The 11,223-nt window shown below is 47.0% G+C and overlaps 1 protein-coding gene across 1 annotated transcript in view; it reads right to left on the minus strand.

Annotated features, from left to right (window-relative positions):
* LAMP1 (lysosomal associated membrane protein 1) overlaps positions 1-11,223 on the minus strand; it is a 39,094-nt gene that overhangs the window by 10,593 nt on the left and 17,278 nt on the right. The window contains exons 2-4 of the mRNA XM_019529630.1: positions 6,932-7,044; positions 2,937-3,150; positions 2,650-2,808 (exon numbers count right to left, since the gene is read on the minus strand). Of these exons, the coding sequence (XP_019385175.1) occupies positions 2,650-2,808; positions 2,937-3,150; positions 6,932-7,044 (486 nt within the window). The remainder of the gene's footprint in view (positions 1-2,649; positions 2,809-2,936; positions 3,151-6,931; positions 7,045-11,223) is intronic.

Genomic DNA, 11,223 nt, shown 5'->3' on the forward strand with positions numbered 1-11,223 from the left:
AAACGGGACACGACAGGGAGAGGAGGCAGTGACTGCAGCTCCATACTGTTTGCCAAGAGCATTCAGAGACTCCTGGCAGCAAGTTCCCGGTTTTTAGAAGCTATTCTGCCAAGCCTCCCACATTGTAGCCTTTTAAATCAGCAGTAGAAGTCCCAGCAAGGAAAGTGCCACTATGCAGGATTATGTTTCAAAGCAGGATCAATGCGGAATGTTTGCAAAGAGGGACAAAAAGCACCATATTTATCCATTTTATGTGGATAAGTGAGACTTGCAGCTAGAGTTGCATTACTGTATTTGTTTCATTATTCAGCTCCACGGGAACTACTTCTAGAGCTTAGCCTAGATGCTTTGCAGGTTACTGCTGGTTATGTGAACCAAGCAAAGATTTTAGAAAGATATGCCATAAAATTTCTCACTCCATAACTTTTATTGTGGGTTAGAGATAGAGAGGGACTCTCCCATGCTCAGTTAGGGGTGCACCAATAAAGATTTTTTTGGCCGATACCAATAACTGATTATTAACCAGCCATATTGGCCAATACTGATCTGATGGCTGGTAAGTCTGTGGCAGGGGGAAGAGGCGTGGGACGGCCAATTGAGGCCCCCATGGTGATGGAGGGAATGGGGCTGGGGCAAGGGCAGGTGCTGCCCAGCTTGGGCAGGGTGGGTTGAAGGACGGAGCCATGGGCAGCTCATATGGGCAGTGTGGCTCCCTACCTCTGCACGGACCCACAGGGGAGCCATGGGTGGCATGAGTCCCCTGGATTTGCATGTGGGGTGAGGACAGGCTGCATTGGACTCCTCCCAGTAGGGGGGAGGGGGCTGGACCAGGGCTGCATTCAGGGTAGGTTGGGGCAGGGATGGGTGGTGGCAGCAGTGGTGCTGGGAGGGGTGGCTACAGGGTGAGTTATAGCCACCCCAAAATTCCTTATAGCACCCCCCCTCCCAGTGCCACTACCGCCCACCCTGAGGGCAGCCCCAGCTTAGCCCCCCCCAACCCCAAGCCCGCAGCAGGCAGCTTGCCCTAGCCCTGTGCACAAGTCTGGGGGGCACATGCCCCTCATGCCTCCCCTAGGGGTGTGCACAGCCACAGAGAGCCACCACCCCCCAGATTAGCCACCCATGGCTCTGTCCTGCACTCTGCCCTGGCTGGGCAGCGCCTGCCCCTGCCCCACTCCCTTGCCATGGGGGCATCAGTCTGCCTCCCCCCACCCACCCCTTCACTGGTCAGACGTTGCTCTTCAAGCTGCTGGGTTGCATTCCTGGCCACGTGCATGCATGCAGCATTTATCAGTGATGTTAATGAGCTACACCAGCCAAAAAAAGCCGATTGCTGATAATGTCAATTTTTCTTTTATTGGTGCCAATCCGATATGGATCAATTAATTGGTGCACCTCTACTCATAGTTCATCTACAATCTACAACCATCTCAGAATACATACAAAATGCAGGTACGTCATCTTGGGTATCTTTTTCCATTTCAGGGGGAAATGGGGGCAAGGAAGCTTTTTCTTCAGTGGAAGAATGGGTTGTTCCCCTCCCTGGCCCACAGTGCTTCATGGAAGGCCTGTTGGGTCTTGGCTCAGAGCAGCTAACCATTCCCTCAAAGCATAAGGGCATGCCACTGTGTTCTCCCATCTGCTGATCAATCCCCCAGCTACAATTACTGCCAGCACTAACAACTCTGTGTGTTGCAACCTTGTAAGTTTAGGGAAGAATCTTACTTCTCAGAAGTCAGCCCCTAGATACAATCCAGATATGCATTTTCATGGAGGTCATTTTAAGTTCTCTGTAATATCTAAGAATATATTCAAACCAGGATGCAGAGCTGTACCTGGCCAGCAGAGACCAGTACTGAAATTAAGCACTACATGTCACACTGATTCTTCAGTAGGGCAAAAACTGAGCTGACTTCTTCCTGCAGACTTCCCTTCCAGGAGAATAACAGATTGCCACTAGGAGGTACTCCAGGTCTCCCTTTCTACAGTGGCAGCTTTTATTTGTTAAGTTGGGAGAAGACAGCCTGCCCAAGCTAAAAAAGACACGAGAAGTAGAATTTCATGTATTAAACATTAACTGTGCCATCAGAATTGCACGCTGCTGACAAGGAGCACCAGGAATAGAAGTGGCTGAACCAGTCAAGTCATTCAACACTGGTATTTAAATTAAGGAAAACCTTACCCAGTTGTTACAAAAGGTAGGTATGACCTGGAATTTCTTTAACATGTAAAAACATCTGGAAAGGCAAGAGAGAAAAAACTAATAGGAAAGAGAGGAGACAATATTATGTGGAAAAGATGGGATAGACTGGAGGTATGGAAATAGATACGGATCACCCTTATCCTGAAAGTTGGTCCTATTTATCTCCACTAAATACTTGTCTTATGACCTGTAGAGAAACTCAAATAATACTTTTACAATAGTTTTGTTGATACATTGCCAGTTTCTTCTGTTGAGATATTTTCAGGCAGGAGAACTGAACTGAGACTATAAACCCATATCTGTAAAGTGGCCTTTTGTGATATTACACCAAGTCTCTTTTATTACTTATTTCTAGTGATGCAAACCACGAAAAATCTAGCATAAAGAAAGACTAAAGATTTGCTTGCTAGTGTTTCTTTGGTTTGTTTTGTAAAGGAAATACTTACCATTTACACTTAAGGTATTATTCACAAGATATGCTTCAAGCGTAACATTGCTAAGAGTAACATTGACATTCTTCATATTGACCTGGTCTGTACTGATGCATCGGTATCTTGTACCCAAGTTTGCCTGAATATCAGTTTTTTGAGAGACTTCCATTGTTCCTGTAACAGAACATTTACATTTGTTGTGACTATAATCTCTTAGACAACATTTAATAAAAAAAGAGTATTATACATGTATGCATCTAGAATAGTTAAACAATGGAAAGAACCGTGAATTTTCACCTCACCTGCAGTTGAGGAACCAGGGAAGAAAGCGACATCAGACAAATTGTAACTGAAGATTAACTCTTCAACTCTGTACTGGTTTGAGGTCTTCATGAATTTCAGGCTTAAGGACTGTCCCATTCCAAATCCAATCACGAGAACAGGAGGTGTATCCCCTTTACCACAAGTGCTGTTGTGCAGTACAGTAGCATTTTGTGGAAGTACAAAATTTGCCATCTAAAGATGGTAAGATGAAACACACTTAAGAATTAGTAAATGCCTCTTTTAGTACTACTGCCCCCAACTTCCTTTCATCTACAGTAAAATCTCCATTAACCTTACAAGCCAGCATGCTCTGTTAACTGGCATGCTGGCTTGTAAGGAAAAGTGAAACCGGAAGTGCCTACTGTGGCACTTCTGGTTTCTCCAAGCCCTTACAGCCCAGAGCAAAGCTGCCTGCGCTGCTGAGCCCCCATGGCCCAGGGGCATAACAGGCTTCACGGGGCTTGCCTCCCTGTTTTGTGGGAGGGTCAGCGATGCCCCAGATGTGGCAGGAGAAGCAGTGCCCCAAACAGGCATTCCTGGGGGATGCAGGATAACAGAGCTTTTACTGTATATCAATGCACGGAGCCAGACTCAGTTACTGCAGGTTGAAATGTTCAAAAATATCAATATTCCAAAATTATGCACCATCTTATCTGAGGTAGTCCAAACACGGGCCATATCATTTGCTGCTCCCTTTTAGTTTTCACCATTGGAAATGTGTAGTACTTGCTCAGATCCTCTCCTTCAGCAGGTGGAATGCCATTCACCAGTTGAAGTAACAACTGCAGCATTTTTAACTATATTCTCTGCCTTTTGCTACGCAGCAGCTTCTAATGAGACATCCCATGGGGGGGGAGGGAGCATGAGAGGGCAGACAAGATCATTAACATCCCACCAATTACACCTTTATAACAACTTAAAGACAGTGATGCCAAGGGTTCCAGCTCCAAACGCAAACTGTTTTCAAGTAAAATTGCTTGTCTAACATTATCCATGCGGTCTGTCCAATAAAAAGTTATCACTCAAAGAATCCTTGTCTCTTGCACGATCCTTGGACCAACACAGCCACAACATCACTACAACACTACCAAAAAATGAAAGACATCAAAGTCCTCTACTGATGCCCCTTGACAGTTGCCCCGACCCCTGGTCACCATCTTGGGACCAGACGTCCCACCCCCTGCCCCCAAAAAAACCCCTTTTGGGAGAGAAGGGGGGGTACTACCTTAAAACCAGAAAAAATACCCCAAATCATACACTAAAAGTCAAACACCTACTATAACATACCTTAAATTTTATTACAAAATATGTTTTTTTGTCATGATTTGTGTTTGCATTGTGTATATAGCAGCGATTGCGTAATAACTAAAAATAAGTTCTTAGTCTTATGTATTTGGGGGAGTTGTGTGTGCATATGGTGGGGTGTAGGTGTTGGTGCATGTGGGTGTATGCTGGGGCATTGGTGGTGTGGGTATATGGTGAGCTGTGGGGGGTTATGGGGCAGGATTTTGGTGTGTGGCATTTGTAGGGTGTGGGAACCCCCTACACTCCCCCCTTGGCATAGCAGCAGCAGCAGACGCGCTGAGGGCACTCGTGCTCAGTGCAGGGGCTGGTGCTCAGCGGGACGCAGCTCCGGCCAACACTGCACATTGTGGTGAGGGGCGCAGCCTCTGCTGGGCAGACTATCGCCCCTGCTCCCCGCACTTGCTGTGCATGGGAGGGAAGTCCCAGATGCCTTCCTTGCCCCCCCTGGGGGAAGATGCCTGGAGCTTCCCTCTCGTGCCATGCAGTGCTGGTGGGGAAGGCCGCCAGCTCCAGCACACAGGGCTTCCCTCCCATGCTGTGCAAGTGCGGAGGCTGCACATGCGCAGCAGGTAGCGCTGGTGATAGAAACTGCCCAGCAGAGGCTGTGCCCCTCGCCTCGATGTGCAGCACTGGCCAGAGGTGTGCCACACTGGGCGTCTGTGCCAGGCACGAGCACCCCCACCTGCTGAGGCTGCATACCATGAGGAGAAGTGTGTGGGGGAAAGGCAGGGGTCCCCACACCCTCCCTCGCACCCACACTCTGCCCATCTGAGTTCTGCGCTGCTGCCGCCAGCCCCACATTCTGCACTCCCACCCCCACCACTTCCCCACCTGCTGCCCAGAGCAACCTGGAGGCAGGGGAAGCTGAGCAGGTTCCTGGGGCTGCAGCAAGGGTGGCAGCAGTCCCGTCTGGAAGCTGTGTGGTGGCTGGGCCAGGCCCTTCTGCCCACAAGGGTGGGATCGAGGTGCAATAGGGTGTTTTGGGGGAGTGTGTACATGTGGATGCCGTGCTCCCACCATTGTGGATGGAAGGGCTGCGTGGGGCACAATTTGTTGGTGGGTGCTGCAGGGTGGATGAAAGTGCTTGGTGGGTCAGATCTGGCCCGTGGACTGTATTTTGCTTACCCCTGCCATACAAGCTTTTCTTTTGGTAACCGATACCCCTGGGAATCTCGCTCCTCTCCAATATCACAGCTCTACCCTCTATTCTTAATCATGGATGGGCATGCTCCCTTCCTCAGGCCTGATGAAGAACACCTTGCATTCAAAAGTTCGTCTAATTTTATCCAAACCATGTAGTCAGTCCAATAAAAAGTTCACCCCCAAAATGCCCTTGCCATTAGACTTAAAAATGCAATTTCAAACACAAGTGAGGTGGACATTAAACACCAGAACCTCTGGCTGCCCACACCGTTTTTCTTTTTTAACCAGAAAAAGCAGCAGGTGTGATAACAAACCCTAGTCCTTACCCAAGTTAAAGCAAGGACAAGTACACTTCAAGAGAATAATCACAAGTCTGTTGCAGACGATTGAAAAAATTCAGGGGTGTCAAAACTCACCTGGGGCCCAGGCCAGAACCAGACAGACTATGGGGCTCCCTCTGGGCTGGATCTGGCCTGAGGCTGGAGGCCTGCTGCAGCAGCAGCATGGCAGAGCAAGTCCAGAAGGAGCCAAGCTCACGGTCAATGGCCCTGCCCAGCAGGGTAAGTGTCCTGGATTTTGCAACAGAACACACCCTCCCCAACTTCAGAGCCAGATAAAGAGGCTCCATGGGCCTAACACTTGACATCTTTGGTATAAGTGATTAGTTACTGACAAGCACAGACACAGGGAGAACTGTCAAACTCAACTGAAGACCTAAATGTACTTAACCTGATTTGGAGTGACCAGCATGCAGCCAGCTATAGGAATAGCATACCTGACAGCATATAAGGTCTGTATAATATGAGACCACCTAGGCTACTTGTGACCTAATGCAACAAGTGTGTCCTACAAGTGCACTAATAGAAAAGTAGTGAATGATGTTTTTCTAACTAGCAAAGCATAACATGAGATTTGGAAATCCTGCAGACTTAAAAAAACCCCACAACTCTCAGCTACAGTGAGATTACGAGCTATCCATAAAAGCCCATCCAGAAGATATAGCAATCAAGGCAGAGATTTCCAAGTGGGAAAACAGTATATTAGGAGACAATGCACAGACCTAATGTTCAAAGCAATTCTTTTCCAGAGGTCATTTAAGTGAAACCTAACTATTTAGCATCATGAAGGAGAGGCCCTGCAGCATACAAAAGTCAAAGTGTCAGACTTGGCAACTAGTGTACATAAGGAGTCTTGTCAGAGCCAGTGGCAGGACTGGGGCTTGGTGCCACATAGGCAGGCTGCAAGGACCAAGTCCTGTGCTCACTACAGTGAAGGTACCTTTCATTGCGAATAGAAGCGCCTGGATTACTTAAGCCTCCACAGGCAGTAATGGACTACTTTAGGCATATTCCTTTGTGTGTCAGTCTTCTGACTTTTATTTCCTGATTAATTTAAAAAAGCAGCATGATTTTAAAGAGGGCTGTTTGCACAGCACATTTTCTTGGCTTAATGATTGTTCAGACTTTCACTAGAGACTCCTCACCCCTGTAAAAGTGCCACACGGAATTTGAGCTACTGCTCTTACCTTTTGGTGATCCTTGGCAGGGTATTCCACTGAGAAGTTTACCAAGAGATCAGCAATTATGCAGATTTTACCACTCTCTTTCACTTCAAATGAGAAGGAAGCCTGTAGAAAACCTGTTAACAATGGCAAGTGGTTAGCTTCAAACTGAAAATGCGTCACAAAGAAAAAGATGGTGTTCACTTTAGACCCCAAGCAAGAACAACTCTGAAACAGAAACAAGAAAGAGCTCTGGCATGGGAAACTGACAACAAGATACAATTCACAGAAGCTAGAAATATAAGTTATACATAAATGGGTTTAAATAATCAGAAACTGGTTTAAACCTGTAACAAAATGCACATAAGCCAGTTTCAAAATGGCTAAAACTGTTTTATGAAACTTCTGTCCCAGACCCCTTCCTGATTCAAGTTAAATCAGAGTCCCTCAGCATCCCAGCATACTTTGCAGCCCTGGGCTGTGCTGTGCTGTCTGCTCCAGAGAGCAGGGCTGGCCCCACCCCCCTGCTCCCTAGCCAGGGCAGTGAGGGCTGGCTGACAAGGGTGACAGGGGACAGGGCAAGCCCACCTGGGGATGCAGCCCAGTCTGCAGGGTGGGAAGTGGGAGGTCAACAGACGGTGGATGAGGAGTTAAACACTCCTTTCCCAACTCAAACATACTGCTGGCTGTTACTGTGGACTACAAATTCCAGAGGCACCTGGGAGCAAGAAGAGGAAGCGATGAGCAACCCTGCAGAGTCCTGCTGCTGTGAATCTGGACTGCAAATCCCAGAGACCTCAGGGGGCAGCAGGAACAGGAAGTGAACACACAGCCCATGCTGGCCATGTGCCAGAGAGACGTGCTCTACTGCCTCCTGGCTTCTGGCTTGAGTCACTGCAGGCATGTGGCTGCATTTCTTGAATCGAAGGTAAATGTCTGTTTACTTCCAATTTAATTTAATTTCTGCATCTTAGACTAACCTGCAACAATTCAGCCTCAGGCTTTTTGACTGTCTGTACTTAAGCAGAAAGCCTGTAGTAGCATGATTTCACAAACCACTCTGCAGATATTGATTGCCACATCAGTTTGTGTCCCCCGCCCTCAACTACCCCATAAATACATAAAATCCTCAAGTCTTCCATGGGGAAAACTTTTCCTCCACAGAAATACCAGCCTAGGTTGCATCTTTTAGCTTTGTAGGAGTCCCTTCCCTTCCTTTCCATTTCCTTTGCTAGTGGAAACAAAGGATTTTTTCCCCACCAACAGACTTGCCCAGTCATTTGCAGCTTACCATCAGCCAGTCACAGAGGCAGAGCAGTTTTAGTTAAGTAGCAACAAGACAGGATAAGATGGATAAGAATATTACCCTGTTAAATAAAATGCTACCCCCTTCCCTCTGTAGGGAAGTAATAAAAGGGAACTCCCATTCGCCAAGGGACTGCTGACAGAAATTCTCTTCCCCATTACTCCCCATGGGGAAAATAGTTGTATGTAAGGTGACCTGCCTTCTCCCCACAACCAAGCAGCAATTTCATTCCACCTCATCAGAACACTAAAGTATTTAAAAGATCACCTAAAAGGTTCCAGGTTGATGGGAATGATTGAAAAAGCTCCTCAGATGCAATGGAATTCATAAATAAGGGGTTGTGCTAAGATTCTGGAATAGAATCAAGGGCTAGTCTGCCTCAAGCATCTACAACAATTACATACTAACAGATACATTTATGAAGACAGACCTTTCCTCTGTCAGCTGCACACACGCCTTTCCACCTCAAAGACAGGAAACCACAGAAGCTAAGAACAACCCACATGAGATGTTATTGAAAGGTAAATCACAGACTACTCAAGCATGATACTCTGGTTATAAACAGACATCATCCTTGGAGTTGGATCAGTTGTTCCCAGATGTGTTCCTGCACAGCTGATCCACTTCACTTTACAACAAAGACATTGCCTGTTGTCCTGAAGATGAGAGCCCTTGCTGCTCCCAGGGCTTTAGGGGTCCGATCCTGCAGGACAACTGAGGAATGAAGGAGCCAACACAAGGAGTGCATCTGCAAGTAGGGGAACCACAGGGTTCTCCCATTTGCAAAGACATGCCCTGAGTTAGGGTTTTTCCCAGACATGCATATTGCACTGCCACAACCTAACCAGGGGACCCCCAGGGTGTACCTCTGTATGCAGAGAACCCAGACAAGCACTCCTAGGGCTTCAGAAGCCTGATCCCACATGCCCCAGGAACACCCTTGCAGGGGAATTCCTGAAATGCACAGGATTAGCCTTCTGAAGTGACCAGAGAGGCAGCTAGGGGCTGCCTGTGCTCTTCTCTCAAAGTCAACAGACATCCATTACAAAAAAGCTGCATAAGTTTTTACTACCTGTTGTCATGCTCACAATTTTGGGCAGTTGTGGCACAAGAAAGGGCATTGTTTGCTTGGACTTTGTGCTGCCAACAGCCACACTTAACACAGCTACAGGAAGAATTTGTTGGTCAATTAACAAATGCCATTTAGATATCTTGGATTACATCCAACATAAATCATTTAAAACAAGGCAGTATTTGTGTTTGAGTTTTCCATGATTTCAGTTAGAATTAGCCATAAAATGACTCTTGCTGTGTAATCTAAAGAAGCGAATTTGTAGCCGTTACAGTTTTGACAGTTGCTCTGCAATCAATTGTGTCTGCAAGGTTACCTTCCCAACACTGCAGAAAGCAGCTGTAAGATATGGCATCCCTTTGGGTACAGGGTTAAAACCAGAGAAGATGCAAAACATTCAGCTGCTCATTTTGGTGGAAATATCTACCTGGTGTTCTATCACATTTGAAGGAGTGGCCAAAGGATTTCTACCAAAAGGAGACGAGACTGAAGAATATAGACTCAAAACTTTTAGTTACCTGGCATGAATGTCAAGAACTGAATCATTTTTGATGTTTTTCTAGATGTGGGTCAGAAGTAGTATGGCTAGAGGTACTCTCAAGACCTTGGGGGTGAGGGGAAAGGGATGGGGGGTGGCAAGACTGAAGCAGCTCAATGACTGAACTTTGATCCCAAGAGAAGGGAGGGTGGCACTCTATGTTCATGAAGACAGCAAAGGACAATTAAGGACACCCAAGGAAGACAACAGAACAAACCACACGATCTGACAAGGAAGAAGCTATTACTGGATTTGTGAAGCCAGTTTTAGGCAAGGCTCATTTTTAGGGTATTTAACAATCCCAACTGATCTACCAGAAAAAAAGCATTTAGACCAGTGGTTTTCAATTGTCACAGTGCCAAAGAATTTGTGCACAAACTGTGATAAAAATACCATATTGACTTGTTCAGTTAAAGTAAGTTAGTTTTAGGAGGGCTCAAATAAGACACTGCTGGAATGTTGCTTGCATTTGCTAACTGCAGACTTATTTCAGCACACCTCTTTTTCTGCTTATTTAAACAAACAGTGACATGATCTTCAACTACAAGCTTAAGGGATGACTGCTTCAGCAAAGACTGTTGAAATCTGTCAGGACCAAAGTACTGATTCCATAAACTGAGGAGGTTATTTCTAGGGCCCCTGGAACGTGTTCATTTAATGACTCAATGGGATCTGATCCCCACTCTCAACAACTCCCAAATGGCACGGGTACCTGGCAGGATATGCAATTTTGGGATTGGGGGTCAGATCCTAATCATGCTATTGATACCTGCCTGTGCACAGAGAGTCTGGGATCATAATTTTGGGCTCTCTCTATACCAGCATATTGCAAGCCAAGTGCCTGCATCCCAGGGTAAACCAATGCAGTCCAATGGCTGGGACCCAACCATCAGCTTGCTGTCTGTCTCAGCCTCAGGACCACACTGGAGCTGATTCAAGACTCTGGTCGCAGTCCCCACCCTAGGACTGCAACCTGCAGATTGTTGGTCCCAACTCCAGTTCCAGACTCCCAGATGGTCCTGAGACTGGGACCAGTGTAGTCATAGTTTCTAGGGTCAGAAGGGACCTGAGTAGATCATCTAGTCTGACCCCCTGCCATGGCAGGAAAGAGTACTGGCGTCAAACAAGGTGTTCGTCTAACCTCCTCTTAAAGACTCCCAGGGTAGGGGGCAGCACCACTTTTCTTGGAAGTTGGCTCCAGACCCTAGCTGCCCTGACCGTGAAGTACCGCCTCCTGATATCTAGCCTGAATCTACCCTTTGCCAGCTTGTGACCGTTATTCCTGGTCACTCCTGGCGGTGCTTGGGGAAACAGTGACTCCCCCAATGCCTGCTGATCCCCCCCTGACTAGTTTGTAACAGGCCACTAGATCCCCCCTCAGCCTTCTCTTTTGGAGGCTG

The sequence above is a fragment of the Crocodylus porosus genome, unplaced genomic scaffold (assembly GCF_001723895.1).
Source record: "Crocodylus porosus isolate Cpor-Errol unplaced genomic scaffold, CroPor_comp1, whole genome shotgun sequence".
Taxonomy (NCBI): domain Eukaryota; kingdom Metazoa; phylum Chordata; order Crocodylia; family Crocodylidae; genus Crocodylus; species Crocodylus porosus.